The sequence below is a fragment of the Syngnathus floridae genome, chromosome 3 (assembly GCF_059516105.1).
Source record: "Syngnathus floridae isolate MCC-2025c chromosome 3, RoL_Sflo_1.0, whole genome shotgun sequence".
Classification (NCBI taxonomy): Eukaryota; Metazoa; Chordata; class Actinopteri; order Syngnathiformes; family Syngnathidae; genus Syngnathus; species Syngnathus floridae.
In genome coordinates this window covers 22380161-22397872 of record NC_142415.1, presented here as the reverse complement: position 1 = coordinate 22397872, position 17712 = coordinate 22380161, and the positions used below count along the sequence as shown (strand labels likewise).

The 17712-nt window shown below is 48.9% G+C and overlaps 3 protein-coding genes across 14 annotated transcripts; 2 read left to right on the top strand and 1 right to left on the bottom strand.

Annotated features, from left to right (window-relative positions):
• The first annotated feature begins 231 nt into the window (after positions 1–231).
• Positions 232–3428, top strand: LOC148401162 (histidine decarboxylase-like). Of its 3 annotated transcripts, XM_088370524.1 has the most exons (12): positions 232–391; positions 457–629; positions 772–885; positions 1261–1383; positions 1465–1602; positions 1686–1829; positions 1935–2001; positions 2080–2242; positions 2328–2418; positions 2493–2591; positions 2725–2826; positions 2970–3428. In XM_088370524.1, the coding sequence occupies exons 1-12, from the start codon at positions 364–366 to the stop codon at positions 3180–3182; spliced, it is 1455 nt and encodes a 484-aa protein (XP_088226650.1). In that variant the 5' UTR covers positions 232–363; the 3' UTR covers positions 3183–3428. The 3 variants fall into 3 exon arrangements, with proteins under 3 accessions (XP_088226650.1, XP_088226649.1, XP_088226648.1); XM_088370523.1 differs by having other exon boundaries at positions 457–614; positions 1509–1829; XM_088370522.1 differs by having other exon boundaries at positions 1509–1829.
• Positions 3429–7032: 3604 nt separating this feature from the next.
• On the bottom strand, positions 7033–17681 carry LOC148401160 (uncharacterized). Of its 10 annotated transcripts, XM_088370548.1 has the most exons (5): positions 17538–17681; positions 16854–17081; positions 15087–15256; positions 14886–14985; positions 11436–11893 (listed from the first exon to the last, which is right to left on the bottom strand). In XM_088370548.1, exons 1-3 carry the CDS (start codon positions 17671–17673, stop codon positions 15234–15236), a joined length of 387 nt encoding a protein of 128 aa, XP_088226674.1. In that variant the 5' UTR covers positions 17674–17681; the 3' UTR covers positions 11436–11893; positions 14886–14985; positions 15087–15233. The 10 variants fall into 10 exon arrangements, 8 of the variants coding, with proteins under 8 accessions (XP_088226670.1, XP_088226673.1, XP_088226671.1 ...); XM_088370544.1 differs by lacking the exons at positions 11436–11893; positions 16854–17081; positions 17538–17681 and adding an exon at positions 7033–8619 and having other exon boundaries at positions 15087–15238; XM_088370547.1 differs by lacking the exons at positions 11436–11893; positions 14886–14985; positions 15087–15256; positions 16854–17081; positions 17538–17681 and adding exons at positions 7033–8619; positions 8753–8847; positions 9480–9522.
• Positions 9335–14695, top strand: LOC148401161 (uncharacterized). Its single transcript, XM_088370959.1, has 6 exons — positions 9335–10384; positions 10483–11643; positions 11745–11866; positions 12521–12755; positions 12871–13002; positions 13137–14695. The coding sequence occupies exons 1-6, from the start codon at positions 10267–10269 to the stop codon at positions 14312–14314; spliced, it is 2946 nt and encodes a 981-aa protein (XP_088227085.1). The 5' UTR covers positions 9335–10266; the 3' UTR covers positions 14315–14695.
• Positions 17682–17712: the final 31 nt, after the last annotated feature.

Here is a 17712-nt window from a genome sequence, read left to right as displayed (position 1 = left end):
GGGCCAGGTATGGCCCAACGCATCATTTGATCAAGCCCGCAAAGAGCAATTATGCATTGACAAGTGGTTTTCACTTGAAAAAATGGATATTGCTTGCAATTTTTATGACCCTTCCGGCATGAGACAAAATGTGTTTTGAACCCTCTGCAAATGTTATCACAAGGTGCAGACATTTGTTTCAGGCTGGATGACAGATAATTGCTTGTGTGCGTTGGCTGGCGGTCGAGGGCGCGGCCTTGCCTGCCTGCCTGCCGGCCAGCCAGCCAGCCAGTCACGGCTATAAGAAGACGACGGCGACGCGGCTCAGGCAGGCAGCGTCGCAGCCACCCAGCCCGACACGAGCACGCACGCACGCACACCAGGATGCAGGCTGAGGAATACAACCGCCGAGGTAAGGACGAGTCGCGCCTGCCTTGTCGCCGCTGTGGTGGCGCCAGCTCTTTCCCTGACGTGCAGGCAAGGAGCTGGTGGACTACATCACAAAGTACTTGAGCTCCATCCGCCAGAGACGCGTCATTCCCGACGTCCAGCCGGGCTACATGAGGGAACTGCTTCCCGACACGGCGCCCACCGAGGCCGAAGACTGGCAGAGCATCTTTGATGACGTGGAGAAGGTGATCATGCCGGGAGTAAGTTTGGCCGCTGTGTGGCGCCATCCGCCCGCAATTGATGCCGCTCGCTGGCGACTAAGACTTTCTTTAGCTTTCTTTCGTCGCCGGCCGACCGACCGACAGACCGAGCGGCTCAGTCGGCCTTCTTTGCCGTCCGCAGGTGGTTCACTGGCAGAGTCCGCACATGCACGCCTTCTTCCCCAATGTGACGTCGTGGCCCTCCATGCTGGCCGACATGCTGGCTAACGCCATCGGCTGTGTTGGCTTCACGTGGGTGAGGAGGACCCACAATTGGATGGCCGGCAAACACAAAATGGCTTTACGTTGGAGAGGAAAACATGAGCCACAGCCTCATCTTCTTCTAATATTGCCCCCTCCCTCCCTCCTAAAATAAAAATCAATATTTGTTGGAGTTTTTTCAGGGGTAATAAAAAAAAAAGGCCATGGCTCCATTTTTTGAAGATGACCGTAAATGCTTTGTTGAGCCCATTGTCGTTAGGTACCTGGACAACATGGCTGAGTCCGTTTGAATGCTCCTTGACTTTCAGGAAGCCTGACGACTTTGATATGAATGTTTTTTTCGGACCCGAGCGCTGCACCAAATGTTTGGCCGAAACTAATCTTGCCGTTTCCCATTTTGTGTTGGCAGGCCTCCAGTCCAGCGTGCACAGAGTTGGAAATGAATGTGATGGACTGGCTTTGCAAAGCCTTGGGCCTTCCGCACTTCTTCCTGCATTACCACAGCGACAGCCGGGGAGGGGGCGTCATCCAGGTAAGCGCGGGTGGCCGACCGGCGGGGCGGCTGACCGACTGGGCAGCCGTGGTGTGACACCCCCACGCTCCCTGCAAATAGGGCACCGTCAGTGAGAGTACACTTGTGGCTCTTCTGGCGGCCAGGAAAGACCAAATTGTGACACTGCGGACCCAGCAGGACCACGAAACGGACGACTCGGTCCTCAATTCAAAATTAGTGGCTTACGCTTCGGATCAGGTCAGAACTCGGACGGCGAGCCAAAAGGCGAGAAAGAACAAGTCGGTCCGGTCCGCTCCGGTGAGGTTTCCTCGTGTTGGCAGGCGCACTCGTCGGTGGAAAAGGCGGCGCAGATCGCTCTGGTCAAGGTCCGATTCCTCGCCACGGACGAGCATCTGTCGCTGAGAGGAGAGACGTTGAAGCGGGCCATACGAGAGGACAGGAGCAGAGGGCTGGTCCCGTTTCTGGTACTCAGTTAGGTCGGAGTGGAGCTGAGCTGAGCTGAGCTGAGCTGAGCTGAGCGGCGTGGCGTGGCGTGGTGCGGTGCTCCACTGATTGTCTCATTTGCTCAGCTGTGCGCCACTTTGGGAACCACGGCGACGTGCGCCTTTGACGCGCTCTCAGAATTGGGACCAGTGTGTACGTCTTCCTCTCATCCCTCCCTCCCGGTGAGTTTTGCGGGCGTAACTTTGCGGGCCGGCTGGCCACATTTTGCAGGTGCGGAAGAGGGACTGTGGCTCCACGTGGACGCGGCCTACGCCGGCTCGGCCTACTTGTGTCCGGAGCTGCGCTGGTCCCTTCAAGGCGTGGACTTTGCACACTCGTTTGTCTTTAACCCACCCAAATGGATGATGGTCCACATCGACTGCGCAGCTTTATGGTGAATCATCCGTGACGCATTGATGGTTAGAACGACGTGCTGTGAAGCGTGTACCGTGAAATGCGCCCGATCCGTTCCGGTCAAGGGTCAAGGACAAAGTCAAACTGCAACAGACGTTTGCCGTCGACCCGGTTTATCTCCGCCACGAAAACTCCCAAACGGTCCCAGACCTCATGGTACGAGCGCTTTGCGAGCGCTTTGGTGGGCGCTCAGTCGCTTGCTCACGGCGCTCCTGTTTTTGTCCGCACAGCACTGGCAGATTCCGCTGAGTCGCCGGTTCCGCTCCCTCAAGCTGTGGTTCGTCATGCGTTCCTTTGGACTGACAAATCTCCAGGGACATATCAGACACGTATGCTCCACTTCAAGTTCTTCTCTCTGTGAACTCTGACCTGTGATTGACAAGTTGAGCAGACGCTCTCCAACATCTTGGGGAATGGCGCCTTTGGGCAGACCTTTGTTTTGTTTTTTTGGGGGCTTTTCAGACTATTGAGATGGCAGAGCTCCTGGAGACGCTGATAAAAGGCGAGCCCAACTTTGAGGTTCCCGCAAAGAGACACCTCGGCCTGGTGGTTTTCTGTCTCAAGGTGGGTCGCTCTCGTTTGGCATTCAACTGTAGACACAAAGTCAACTCCGAAGGGAGGTCCGAGCGGCCGACCGGCCGTTGGGTGTGTGTGTGTCTGTCTGTCTGTCTGAACGGAGTGCTCCCTTTCTCTTCTCGGGTGGGTAGGAAGGTAACGCCTCTACCCAGGAGCTGCTGAGGAGACTGACGCGTTGCGGCGCCCTCTACCTTATTCCTGCGGAGATTCACGGCAAACGCATCATTCGATTCGTCGTGACCTCTCAGCACACCACGGCCGAGGACATCCGCCGAGACTGGAGCATCATCTCCAAAATGGCTTGCGATCTCCTCGCCGACTCCCGCGCGACCCAAACACCTTAAGAGACCGGTCGGGAAAACAAATATCGATGGAGTCGACGTAACGCATGGAAAATACCAGGACCGGCCAAGGGTGTTACGTCGGCCGCGTTGCTCGTTCATGTGTTGATGTAACGTTAGCATCGCGTAGCGTTCAGCCTCGATATTCTTCTCATTCGAAATTGCCTTTCAAGAAGACATTTCTGTTCATGGTGTTGGATTTGATCATGAACAAACTTGGTCAATAAAGCAGATTCAGACATCTCTTCATTTGCTGCACATCGTTGACCAGTTGGCTGCTGTACGGTCAAATGATGTCATCCGTCCGTCCGTCCGTCCGTCCCTCGAAGAGTAGCATGAGCATCGATCCATCCATATTTTATAATTAAGGAACCCTTTTCAAATGCGGTTGAAGCTCCCCACCATTTGGCTTGCTAGGTTACACCATCGCAGCCACAAGTCTGATGCTAAATAGTTATTTAGAACGTAGTGTAAATATTAAAACGTAGTTCAAACAAACAAGATTAGAAAGTAAAACGCTGATCGTAAAAAGTGAACAAACCAGCTCTGCGTATTCACGATTTTTTTCAGTGAACGAGAGTTCAGTTCATATGACTTCAACCAGTAGGTGTCGGTAATGCCCATTGAAGCTGGTGCCACCTCGCCGTAAAACAAAACGAAGAAGAAAATGACGTCACTTCCCGTGAATTGCATTTCTCGTTCACCAACAGAACGGGTCTGTGAGTGAGTTAGTGAGTGATTTGCATTTCCAGTTCATCGCGAGAACGGATCAGCGAGGGAACGAAGCCGGACTTTTCCCGTTCGCCAACGAGGCTACCTTCCTTCCTTCCTTCCTTCCTTCCCCCCGTGCATCAACGGATCAGTCAGTGAAGGTGTTGCGTCGTCTCCCTCCTGGCGTCAACTATGGAAGCCAGAGTGTCGATTGACCATTTGCCAAGGAAAGAAAGAACCACCGCTTCTTTTATGCATGCGCGTTTTCTCCAAGCTAACGGCTAACTTTCTTGCATGAAGGGATGCGCCGTTGTTATGCAACAACGGGGAGATAGATGATGCTTCTCTTTGGCTCATCTTGATTTTAGAACACTTATAGTAGTTTTTAAATAACGTGCATGCATATATATACGCCTAAATATTGTTATCCAATATATCTATTGCAATTTCACATTAGACTGCTGGTTAGAAATTTACTTTTAATAATTTTTTTTTCAATAAACATTGATGTTAAAACTTGTCTGGTGTATTATTCCTTATTTTTATATTCACCAATTAAAACATAAAAATCAGACATTTGGTTAACTGCTTTAGATGACAATATGTATGTGTTTGACGTTGTTATATGAGTTGGTGTCCCCCAAAATAACAAAAGTCGGCATAACGGATTTTTTTTCCACCTTTTATTCAAACACATTCGGTATAATAACACCATCAACTGCAATACAACAAACACAAAATTAAAACATCAATGTCGGCATAACGTGTGTCGGCTGGCATAGCAGCAACGTTGTCACTCACTCACTCACTCACTCACTCACTCACTCACTCACTCACTCACTCACTCACTCACTCACTCACTCACTCACTCACTCACTCACTCACTCACTCACTCACTCACTCACTCACTCGTTAATCTTCGCGAACGAACCTGAAAGTGGCGGTGTACCTAATAGAATGTCCGAGTGACGTCACAGATCAGACAGCCAATCAGGAAGTGCCCTGTTATTAGGTACACCTGAAAATGGCGCTGTACCTAATGGAGTGTCCAAGTGACGTCACAGATCCAACAGCCAATCAGGAGGTGGCCTGTTAGTAGGTACACCTGAAAATGGCGGTGTACCTAATGGAGTGTCCGAGTGATGTCACAGATCAACCAGCCAATCAGAAAGTGGGGGTGAGGGCGGGTGTGGCACTTTTCACTTAAACCCGGGGTGTCGACCTCCAGTCCTCGAGGGGCCGCGTTCCAACATGTTTTCCAAGTGACCCTCGTTAAGCGCAGGTGCGTGAAAACTTTTAGCTTCTTTCACGTTCAAAAGGAGCTAAAAGTTTTCACGCACCTGCACTTAACGAGGGAATCACACGGACACTCCATTAGGTACACCGCCATTTTCAAGTGTACCTCATAACAGGCCACTTTATTAGGGAAATCTCACGTCAAAGGTCACAGGTGTCAAGCTCTGGTCCTCTGGGCCGCGTTCCAACATGTTTTCCAAGTGACCCTCGTTAAGCGCAGGTGCGTGAAAACTTTTAGCCACTTTCACGTTCAAAAAGAGCTAAAAGTTTTCACGCACCTGCACTTAACGAGGGAATCACACGGACACTCCATTAGGTACACCGCCATTTTCAAGTGTACCTCATAACAGGCCACTTTATTAGGGAAATATCACGGTCAAAGGTCACAGGTGTCAAGCTGTAGTCCTCGGGGCCGCGTTCCAACATGTTTTCCAAGTGACCCTCGTTAAGCGCAGGTGCGTGAAAACTTTTAGCTTCTTTCTTGTTCAAAAGGAGCTAAAAGTTTTCACGCACCTGCACTTAACGAGGGAATCACACGGACACTCCATTAGGTACACCGCCATTTTCAAGTGTACCTCATAACAGGCCACTTTATTAGGGAAATATCACGGTCAAAGGTCACAGGTGTCAAGCTGTAGTCCTCGGGGCCGCGTTCCAACATGTTTTCCAAGTGACCCTCGTTAAGCGCAGGTGCGTGAAAACTTTTAGCTTCTTTCTTGTTCAAAAGGAGCTAAAAGTTTTCACGCACCTGCACTTAACGAGGGAATCACACGGACACTCCATTAGGTACACCGCCATTTTCAAGTGTACCTCATAACAGGCCACTTTATTAGGGAAATATCACGGTCAAAGGTCACAGGTGTCAAGCTGTAGTCCTCGGGGCCGCGTTCCAACATGTTTTCCAAGTGACCCTCGTTAAGCGCAGGTGCGTGAAAACTTTTAGCCACTTTCACGTTCAAAAAGAGCTAAAAGTTTTCACGCACCTGCACTTAACGAGGGAATCACACGGACACTCCATTAGGTACACCGCCATTTTCAAGTGTACCTCATAACAGGCCACTTTATTAGGGAAATCTCACGGTCAAAGGTCACAGGTGTCAAGCTCTGGTCCTCTGGGCCGCGTTCCAACATGTTTTCCAAGTGACCCTCGTTAAGCGCAGGTGCGTGAAAACTTTTAGCCACTTTCACGTTCAAAAAGAGCTAAAAGTTTTCACGCACCTGCACTTAACGAGGGAATCACACGGACACTCCATTAGGTACACCGCCATTTTCAAGTGTACCTCATAACAGGCCACTTTATTAGGGAAATATCACGGTCAAAGGTCACAGGTGTCAAGCTGTAGTCCTCGGGGCCGCGTTCCAACATGTTTTCCAAGTGACCCTCGTTAAGCGCACCTGCGTGAAAACTTTTAGCCACTTTCACGTTCAAAAAGAGCTAAAAGTTTTCACGCACCTGCACTTAACGAGGGAATCACACGGACGCTCCATTAGGTACACCGCCATTTTCAAGTGTACCTAATAACAGGCCACTTTATTAGGGAAAAATCATGGCCAAAGCTGAACTGAAAGTGCCACAGCCGCCCTCACCCCCACGTCCTGATTGGCTGGTTGATCTGTGACGTCACACGGACACTCCATTAGGTACACCACCATTTTCAGGTGTACCTAATAACTGTATGCATTTTTTGTATGTGTATTTGACTACTCGCTCTTTATTTTGGCGGACACCAACACATATTACACAACGTAAAACACATATAGATATTGTCATATAAAGCAGTTAACCAAATGTCCGATTTTTGTTTTCATGAAGCAAAAAAATAAAAACAAGGAATGAAACACCAGACAAGTTTTGGCAAGTTTTAATGCTTATTCAAATAATAATAATACAAGTACATTTCAAACCAGCAATCTAATGTGAAATTGCAGCAAGCCACGATCAGGCCCGCCGCCGTATTCCAGAAAGCGGGTTACGTACGAGTAGTAAGTTACCCCGGAAACGGAGTTATTCGATCCAGAAAGAGAGGTAACTTCAACTCTGGGTCACTTATAATCTGGATAAACGGTCCGTTTTGGTTCACATCATTCTACCAAATATGACGCTGATGCGTCTCCGAAAAGAAACACCAACCTGCAGATAAATGGGACAGTCGCTTGCTTTCAAGACTCCTTTTACGCGTGGAAAAGCAATACCACCCCCTAGTGCATAAAGAATAAAAAGCATTCTATTCACTCTTCTCATCTGAAAACTTACTGTCATAATTTACTGATCTAAATTCGTCTAGTCATAAACTCTTTGACTCGATCCAAAACTAAGTGCATAAAAGAAAAAAAACATTGGAATGACCTTTCACAGCGCACTTAGTGACATTCAGCGCTTTTTACAATGCGATCTAAAGCCAACTGCAAAACAAATGACATTTGAATGATCCTTTCGCCAGGTTCCAAATTGTTATTTGACCGATGGGTCAACTACAGTACACAATGTAATAATGCCACAATGTGGCTTTTTGTTTGGTTGTCCCCCCCCCCCCCCAGCAGCTTCACTGATGGCTACTCTTCTGACCAGCACATTTGTGTCTCTTAACGTCACGCTTGACATGAAATCTCTTCTCACATACGCCGCAACTGAAGTGTTTCTCCCCAGCATGTGTTTTTGCGTGCGTTGCTAAATTGGTCTTTCGGTTAAATGTTCTCCCACAATCGGCACAAGCAAAAGGTTTCTCGCCAGTGTGTGTTCTGGCGTGTCGTGTTAAATTTGGCTTTTGAGTGAATCGAAGACCGCAGACCGAGCAGGCAAAAGGTTTTTCCCCGGTGTGTGTTCGTTTGTGTGTTGTTAAAATTGTATTTCTGGAGAAGCTTTGGCCACAAACTGAGCAAGCAAAAGGTTTCAGCCCAGTGTGCGTTCTCGTGTGTATTTTCAAATCTTCCTTGATGGCGAATCTTTTATGGCAAACGACGCAGCCAAAAGCTTTTTCCCCTTGGTGTCTTCTTATGTGCCGCGTTAAGTTGGTCTTGATGGAGAATCCTTTGGCACAAATTGGGCAGGCAAACGGTTTTTCTCCAGTGTGCGTCCTTGTGTGTCTTTTCAACGTCGACTTGTTGTAAAATGTCTTGTCACACTGGGAACATTTGACACGTTCAGTGTCAGCGTGAGCTGTCACATCAGCTTTCCAGCCTTCATCTTCTCCACCAGCACCAGCGTCGGTGTCAGGAGCGTGTGACGCCACGTCGTCACTGTCGGACAGCGGTGCTAAGAGGCTGCCCGATGGCCATCCTCCGCAGTCGTCTCCATCACCTTCATCTTCGCTTTTCACAATGACGGTCAATGGAAAATTGCCGATGTCAGCTTCCTGCTCTTCCTCTTTAATCCAAGTGTGACCCGGAGGGAGGTCTGGCTCCAGCTGCTCCCAATGGAGGTCGTTGCTGACATCTGCTGGACAGCAGAAGAAGAAGAAAAAAACAGGCTTTAGGAAGGCCAGGCCAGTCCAACCCAGTCTGATCTTGCGACTTTGACATGGTGGCTTATTTCTGCTCAATGCTTTCCAGGTATGATCACGATTTACATTTCAGTTCCGAGTCAAGTGTAAAAGAAGCCATATGTTCTTCATATCGTCATTCGCCATGATCGATCTATCTCAGTGATGGCATCAGCGTTGCCCTACAGAACACAAGTGTGGAGAAACTGAGCAACTGCTTCCTGTTGAAAATCTGCAACAGACATTTGTCAAAGATTTGAAACGTTGGCCTGGACAAAACGGAGCGTCACACAACGGTCGGATTTGAAACGACTGCTCATAAAACGTAGTCAGCATGAAAAGGCAAAGCGGCTCCCGACGACTTATGACTTACTTGATGAGTGAAAGCGGGCTCAGGCGTTTTTCTTTTGGATTGCTAAATGGGTGCTTGTTTCCTATCTACAGTCCTGTGATTGCGCAACTCACTGGCGACGTTGACAACATTTCTTCAATCCCATCAGCGTTTGGATTCAAATGATGATCAGAACTATCGATCTGACGTTGTGTATCACACTTGTGACTGAGAGGAGCAGACGCCAATATGTGTCCACTCCTCACCCTTTGGGTTTCAACTTCCAGGTCAAAGCTGAGCAAATGCAGGCGACGCCCCCTAGCTGGCTGGCTGGCTGGCTGGCTGGCTGGGTCCACCTAATGACGAGGGGGTGCCATCGGAACCGCATTTGATTTTCAGAACCGATTGAGGAAATCCAAAAGCAGACATTTTGGAGGAGGGGGATGCAGTGTCGGTCATTGGCAACAAAAGAAATGTACAAACCTAGAGCGTGCAGTCGGTGTTGACATTGTCGCATCTTCTCTTTTGTTTCCTCGTCGTGCTGCACTGTTTGATGTGCGCACATTTTCACGCCGCAACGACGACTCTTTCTTTCATTCGACCGACCGAGCGCCCCAAAGTCATTTTCCGCCGCCAAGCGGGCTTCTCTGGATTAGCGGGTAGCTGATGAATGCTATTTGAGTCCAGGGACCATGGACGTAACTTTCAGTACGCTCCGCAACGTGTGACACAGCTTTGTTTGTGTCTGTCTGTCTGTCTGTCTGTCTGTCTGCTAATGCCACCGGCGGTGACTTGAGACGACTTCCGGGTCGCGTTCGGAGAAGACGTCACACTTATGACAGCCAGCCTTGCAGCCAGCCGGCCCGAGAAATCAACGCGATAGCCACCGAGCGAGGGGACCATTTCAAAGGCTGCTCGAGTGGAGGATTTCAAAGCGGAAATGACGTTTGTTTACCACGACGTCAATGGGCGTGACGTATTGTGCTCTTTCCGCGGTGGAGCTTTACTACTGCGTACGTCGCGCTTGCTTGACTGAATATTCGTTCGAACATTGATTGAAGCGCACTGAAACCACTTCGTCCGTCTTCGCTGCACAAGAATTTATATCCCGTGATAAAATCTTTTCGTCCGTCCCGGTAGTGGGAGGGCATCCCGGCGGAGGCTCTCGAGATAGCCTAGCTAGCCTAGCTTAGCTTGCTAGCCAGCCGCGAACGAACAAAGAGACCGACCCGTTCGTTCATCAGCTCCACATCGCAAAGCAAGCCGCGAAATGTGCGCAAAACGCATCAAAGAAGAAGAGTACGCGGAAGACTTGTGTGCGACCCGACGTAACCGTCAAGCACTGGACGCTGATTGCAATCGGCTTCGAGTTGACTTGCCCAGAGCAGGTGCGTTTCTCCCTTGTTTGCTAACTACTTTCTGGAACGCACACGACCTCCATAAGTTGACTGATGAAAGGCCCAATTTGTTGTCTTGTGTCATGAAGACGTCAGTGAGGAGGAGGAGGAGGAGGAGGGACGTCTCGGTCCTGGGCAGCAGAAGGCCAATGTTCCTCACATTAAAGAGGAGGAGCAGGAGGAGGATGTCAGCACGTTTCCATTCACGGTTGTCACCGTGAAGAGTGAAGAAGGTGATGAAGAAGGTGACGGAGAGCAAAGTGACGGAGGAGCCCGGTCAGAAGGCCTCATAGCGCCATTATCGGAAGGCGACAACGTGACATCTTCCGACAATGACGATCACTCTCCAGGCGATGCGACTCGCCGCGCCGACGACAAGCCGTTCCAGTGTTGTCATTGTGCCAAAACCTTTTACAGGCTGTCATTATTGAAAGCACACTCGCGAACACACACTGGCGACAGACCTTTTGCTTGCTCCGTCTGTGATAAAAGGTTCTCCATCAAGGGCAATTTAACCAAACACATGAGAACGCACACTGGAGAGAAACCTTTTGCCTGCTCAGTTTGTGGCCAAACATTCACTCAGAAAGGCGATTTGATAAGACACACCAGAGCGCACACTGGGGAAAAACCTTTTGCCTGTCCGATTTGCGCTCAAAGATTCTCCGCGCAGGGAACCTTAATCACGCACAAAAGAACGCACACTGGCGACAAACCTTTTGCCTGCTCCGTCTGTGATAAGAGGTTCTCCATGAAGGGAAACTTAACCAAACATATGAGGACACACACTGGAGACAAACCTTTTGCCTGCTCATTTTGCGCGAAAACATTCTCATCCAAGACACATTTAACGAGGCACACGAGAACACACACCGGCGACAAACCACTCGCCTGCTCGTTCTGCAATAAGAGATTCTCGAGAAAGGAACATTTAATAGAGCACGTCAGGATACACACGGGAGAGAAACCCTTTTCCTGCTCACAATGCGCTCAAAGATTTACTCAGAAGGGAGATTTGGCGAGGCACGCGAGGACACATAGCGGGGAAGCACCTTTTGCATGTTTATTTTGTGGCAAAGGATTTACTCGAAAGGCTTATTTGGCAGAGCACACAAGAGTGCACACTGGTGAGAAAGCGTTCAATTGCACTGCGTGTAAAAGAAGCTTCAAGGTCAAGTGTGACCTCGAGGGACACGAGTGTGGAGGCGAGGAGAGCGCCGCTCGCTCAGCTCAGCGAGGCGAGGCTGCAAAATAAAGTGAGCAAACTCAGGCTGCGACTCGTCCACTCATTCCATGCTCTGGCATCACCGAAATCTGACCCGCTTAATGAACCGCGCCGTCGTTTTTCCAGACCAAGTCCGCGTGCAACAAAACAGCGGGCTCTGTGGCTTCGAGCGATTCCAATTTCGAACTTCGGCTTGGGAAGAAGAGACCAACGAGGCCGGTTGGGAGTCGACTCCCGAGGCCTTCCAGGTTTGAGATAGAAACCAGGCGCACGCTCTGGTAGAGCAAAAAAAAAATTTGAACACTTCATAGAATTGAAATTAGAGATGAGAAAACATCAAATCCTGATCATTGTTTGTTGGTGGGGAAGGTGTCGAATTTGGGGTGAATTTCTGACATGGTAGCAATAAAAACGTCAAAAAAAGACATGTAAAATTAAAACTCGGTTTGAGTTGGAACGGTTAGACTTGGTTCAAAAATGTAGAAATGACAGCAGAAACGTGAAAAATCTCCTTTTGTTGTTGCAAATGTTGCATTTTTGGTAAGTGACTTTTTTGGCATCAATTAGTATCAAATCAAAAGTTTAAATCGGGAAAGGTAACAATCTGTCAAATGATGTGGAAATTCCAAAAGAAAAGCAAAATAATCATGCTTTGTGGGATATTCAATGTTAACATTTTGGTTCATTGCGACCAAATGCTTGCTGAAGCCGTTAGCAGTGCTAAGGGCGACGCTTTCTGATGTCATTATTTCAAATAAACGGGGGAAAAAAAAACACCCCGCAGAGTGGAGACGCCGGAATGTCAACAGTTTTAGTTTGTCCAAACGGAGTTGCCGTACTGTTTACGTCACAGCGCTCGAGCAGTCCCCCGCCCCTCCTCCTCGAGCAAGCTTAGCTTGTGAGCCGCTAGCGAAGAGACACCTTTGCCAGCAGAACAGCGCGAAACACATCGAGCGGGCGTGTCAAGTCTTGCTCTTCTCGTGCGTGAAGAAATGTGCGCAAACGTTGTCAATCAAGAGCGTGACGGGGGAATGTGCGGAGCAAAACATAGGTCATATGACAACGAGGCAGAACGGCAAGTGCTGGCGGCTGCTGCTGCTGCTGCTCTAAGGCCTCAAGTCGGGCTCCACCGAGCAGGTTGGTGGACCTCAGCCGAATCGACCAGAACAACATTCTCTCATTTTCCTCCTATGTCCGGGCTACGGCAAGACGGCAGCTGTACCACCTGCCTTTGTCTTCTTGTGTCCTGCAGACGTCACAGATCTCGGTCTTGAGCGGCAGGAGCCACAGCCCCCGAACATCAAAGAGGAAGAGCGGGAAGCCCAAATCAGCCACTTTGAAATCATGGGTGTGATTGTGAAAAGTGAAGAAGAGGAAGAGCAAGGTCAGTAGTCACCGTTTTCTTGCAGTCCAAGTGAGGAGAAGCATGAAAACGTCCCGCCATGAAACTTGACAAAGCAAAGCCGGACTTCAACCGCGAACCGCGCCTGCGTGCGTTTCTTTCTTTGCCTTGTGCAGACGACAGTGAAGACCACGTTTGCCTTTGGCCTCAGGAGCCCGACGGGGAGGAGGAGAAAGAGCAAGAGGACGGTTTTCCATTGACCGTCATGGTAAAGAGTGAAGCAGGTGACGGAGAGGAGGCATTGGAAGGCTTCCAATCACAAAGCCTCTCAGCTCCCCTCTCAGACGCAGACGACGTGAGCGCGCGCTCTCCCGCCGACGCTGACGCCAAGCACTCAAAAGGGGCTCTGGTGACGTGCCGCACTGACAACAAGCACTTAGCGTGTCCTCGGTGTGACAAAACCTTTTACAACACGTCGACGTTGAAAAGGCACATCAGAACACACAGTGGAGAAAAGCCTTTCTCCTGCCCTCTTTGTGATCAAAGATTCACTCAGAAGGGACATTTGATCGCACACACAAGAACACACACTGGGGAGAAACCGTTTGCCTGTTTGCTTTGCGGCAAAGGCTTTTCTCGAAAGGGAGACTTAAGAATACACTCAAGAACGCACACTGGGGAAAAGCCTTTTGCCTGCTCATTTTGCCAAACACGATTCCGACAGAAAGGAGATTTGATAGCGCACACGAGGACCCACACGGGGGAGAAACCTTTTGCCTGCTCGCTTTGCGACGCACGATTCACTCAGAAGGGGCATCTCATAGCACACGCGAGAACGCACAGCGGGGAGAAAACGTTTGCTTGTTCATTTTGCGGTGCAAGATTTACTCAGAAGGGGGACTTAAGAATACACATAAGAACACACACTGGAGAGAAACCCTTCACCTGCTCAGTTTGCAGCTTAAGGTTCAGCGTGCGGTCGACATTGATACAACACACGAGAACACACACTGGCGAGAAACCCTTTTCCTGCACGGTTTGTAGTAAAAGTTTCTCCAAGAGGACAAATTTAACAGCGCACACGAGAACTCATGCTGGAGAGAAACCCTTTGCCTGCTTAGTTTGTGGGAAAAGATTCACTCAGAAGGGGCATTTAATTGCACATACAAGAACACACACAGGGGAGAAAATGTTTGCCTGCTCAGAATGCGATAAAAGATTCACTCAGAAGGAGCATTTGGTATCACACGTAAGAACGCACACTGGGGAGAAACCATTCGCTTGCGCTGCGTGTGACAAAAGATTTCACGTGAAACGTCAGGTGAAGAGACACAAGTGTGCAGGTGCTCAATGAATGGGTCGAATGAACTCGAGGCGGGCAGTGAGGCTGTTCGTTGGCTCCTTCCCAACTGGGTCATCTCTTCCCAATGATTTTTAGATGGTCGGTTAGAGCGTGTCGTTGACCCACCCGCCCGATGAAAATGGCATGGTATTGACTTGAACGTAAAATGACCTTCTCTTTTCTTTACATGGGATTCTACCTTCTGAATCGGTCGGTATTCCTCATATCTACAGTGACTGTTCACAAATTCATGAGATGATCTCAACATAATAACTTGACTCGCCGCGCGTCACAAACTTTGCGTCCGGAACGAGTCCAAATGAGCCGAGCTTTGGGCGAGCTTTGCGATTGGATTCTCATTAGCTCACTAATAAAGTTGGTGGTGTTCAATGAGCTTGCGTGAGCGCAGTCTTCCTTAAAAATCATGGCTCCATTCTTTATGCCCGAAGCACAAGCCCAAATTGTTGCTCGTGGGTCCCGTGGGCCTAAAGCGAAGCTGATTCTGTCTGACTAAGTGAAGAGTCCGTGCGAGGATAAAGGAGAAAAGCGCACGTGCTGGGGGGGGGGAAGAATGCCTACTCACCGAGTGTTACTGGCGGTTGGTGTCTGCCGTCGAGCAGTGTGTGGCGCCAGCGGGACCAAGCGGCCAGCATGGACCAGAAGGCTGGATGCTGACTTTCAGCCTGCAAGTGATGAGAAAGAGCAACGTCATGGATGGCACGGAGGACCACTTGAAGGCGCGCATGCAGATGTTGCCTCATTGTGTTCAGGAAAGCTAAGTCACCTCGGCTATGAGCGAGTAGGCGGCAGGGGCACAAATGGGGGATGTTCCCCCGTTTGCTGGCCGCAGCGCTAAAGGCTCGGACGCCGGGAGCACCTGCGCCTAGCTGGTCTGCACTTGGCGCCGGAAGCAACACGCCGACACTCCAGGCTAGTTTCTCCTTGCAGTTGTACCTGTGCGGGGGGGAAAAAAAGTTAAAAAGAAAAAATAAGAACGCCAAAAAATATGCAGTTGATCCTGTCAGTGCGTGTAGTGAATCAACTTTTTTTTTTAAAGGTTTAACACACGCACACACACACGCGCACACACACACACACACACACACATGTACATGCTGGACATTCGGTTGAGTTTGTGGAGGGAGCATTGTCAAGAACCAATCTTGTATTTTCTTTTCAACTAACTTTATTTACAACTCAGCACACAATGGTACAGTATTAGTTGAACATTTGTGGGTCGCCCCTACCTAGCCACTCTTGGAAACTTGAATCAAGAGACAGGATGACCACCGTTTCACGAGTGTTGCTAAAAGACTCGCGAAACGGTGGCTGACGTTACTTGACGCGCACCGTTCTATTCAATGGAATTATTAGCACTCTTTTAGAATATGTGACCATTCATTTTATGTCTTTCTAGGCAAAATGCTGTGTTGGGCTATATAAAACAGTTTAGCCATTGTATATCATATTAAAATCAATCAGATCAATGATCACTATTCCTTTCAATGATATCAAAGTGAAAGAAAAAAAAACCCAGAGTTTGTTTAAAGGGAGTAAAAAAGGAATTGGGGATTCGCAAGACAGCCTCCTTTTCGTCGGCAGATTCAGCGATGGCCGACGGAGTTCCTTTTGTCTCTCGAGCCGATCCTTAAGACAGAATGGTTTGCCACGCACTCTGCAACAGAACAGATTCTCTCTCTCTCTCGCCGGCCGGCCGGCGTAAACTCGCATTTTTACAAAGAAGCTTTTGCCACAAGTAGGCGTTTCTTCAGGGTGTCCGCCTCGCACGTGTGCGCTCTTAAAAGTTCCTTTCGAGTGAATCTTTTTTCACACGCTGAACAGCCAAAAGGTTTTTCTCCAGTGTGTGTTCTTGTATGTCTTTTTAACTGTGACTTGACTGAGAATCTTTTCTCACAAACGGAGCAGGCAAAAGGTTTTTCCCCAGTGTGTGTTCTCGTGTGTGTTTTTAAATGTGAATTCACAGTGAATCTTTTATCACAAACAGAGCAGGCAAAAGGTTTTTCCCCAATGTGTGTTCTTGTGTGCTTCTTTAAGCTTTCCTTGAGCGCAAATCTTTTGGCGCAAATGAAACAGACAAAATGTTTCTCCCCGGTGTGCGTTCTGGTGTGCGTTTTTAAGGTTTCCTTGACGGAAAATGTTTTAGCACAAAATGAGCATGCAAAAGGTTTTTCCCCAGTATGTGTTCTTGTGTGCTTTGTTAAATTTGCCTTTAAAGAGAACATTTTGCCACAAAGGGAACAGGCAAAAGGTTTTTCTCCAGTATGTGTTCTCGTGTGAGCTGTCAAAGTCTCATTTTGAGCAAACCTTTTCCCGCAAACTGAGCAGACAAAAGGTTTTTCCCCAGTGTGCGTTCTTGTGTGTATGGTTAAGTGTCCGTTTCTGGCGTATCTTTTCCCGCAAATTGAGCAGACAAAAGGTTTTTCCCCAGTGTGTGTTCTTGTGTGTTTTTTCAAGTTTGACTTGCAGGCAAACGTTTTGTCACACTGAGAACATTGAACACGTTTGTTGTCAGCGTGACGTGTCATATCACCTTTGGAGTGTTCTTCATCATCAAGTGGAGCAAAGAGGCCGTCCGCTCCATGGTGCTCGCCGTCGTCGTCGTCGTCTTCCATCTTGACACTGACATCAGTCAATGGAGACTTGTTGATTTGCTCCTCCTGCTCTTCTTTGATGTGTGAGGCCTCTGGATTTTGCTCCTTTTGAACTTGAGGCGCCTTTGGTGCCTGCAGCTCAGGACCGAGATCTTTTTGTTTGAGGTCTGCAGGACACAAGAAAACACAAGTCAAGCTTTGCTCAGTCCAAGTCCATTCTCTCTCTTTTTTTTTTTTAACTTTGTGTTTCTACATGTTAGGGCAATGTTCAGGCAGTGTGTATTATAATAAACCAGGGGAAAAAAAAGTCGAGTCCATTTTATTTCTACAGCCCTTAATCACAAAGGGTGGGTGGCCAATTATTCTCGACTGGTATCAAACTCATGACATTGCCTTTATCACTGCGGTCCCGTTGTTTCCTATGAATGGAGTCAAAGAAAGGAGCGCATGGACAGCAAAGGAGGAGGAATCAGCGGGCACCATTCAAAGGGGGGACTCGGCGTTAGCACTTACAAGAATGAATGAATGAATGAATGAATGGTGGCGTCTGTCTCTCTCTTGCACGACTGCTTCTTGACGCACTTGCCACAAGTTAGCCAACCGGCGATCGTGAGTGAACAAACCTGCCGTGTGCGTCACATGTCGGGCCCGGGGCTGCTCGCAGGCGGCATCCGCAAGTTGCCCTTGTCGCTCTTTCTCAAGTTGACGCTCCTTCTCCTCGTCCAACTCTTCTTTCACGCGTCGTGCATACATTTTCATTCGATGGCCACAACGGGTTAGACTTGATCCCTGCTTGCT

Coding starts and splice junctions, on each gene's coding strand:
- LOC148401160 (XM_088370541.1), bottom strand. CDS start 17,673: ATGAAAATGTATGCACGACGCGTGAAAGAAGAGTTGGACGAGGAGAAG. Junction 17,082..17,537: donor ACATGTGACGCACACGGCAG/GTTTGTTCACTC, acceptor TGTGTCCTGCAG/ACCTCAAACAAAAAGATCTC.
- LOC148401161 (XM_088370959.1), top strand. CDS start 10,267: ATGTGCGCAAAACGCATCAAAGAAGAAGAGTACGCGGAAGACTTGTGT. Junction 10,385..10,482: donor AGTTGACTTGCCCAGAGCAG/GTGCGTTTCTCC, acceptor TGTGTCATGAAG/ACGTCAGTGAGGAGGAGGAG. Junction 12,756..12,870: donor AGTCGGGCTCCACCGAGCAG/GTTGGTGGACCT, acceptor TGTGTCCTGCAG/ACGTCACAGATCTCGGTCTT.
- LOC148401162 (XM_088370522.1), top strand. CDS start 364: ATGCAGGCTGAGGAATACAACCGCCGAG. Junction 630..771: donor AGAAGGTGATCATGCCGGGA/GTAAGTTTGGCC, acceptor TGCCGTCCGCAG/GTGGTTCACTGGCAGAGTCC. Junction 1,830..1,934: donor GAGGGCTGGTCCCGTTTCTG/GTACTCAGTTAG, acceptor TCATTTGCTCAG/CTGTGCGCCACTTTGGGAAC.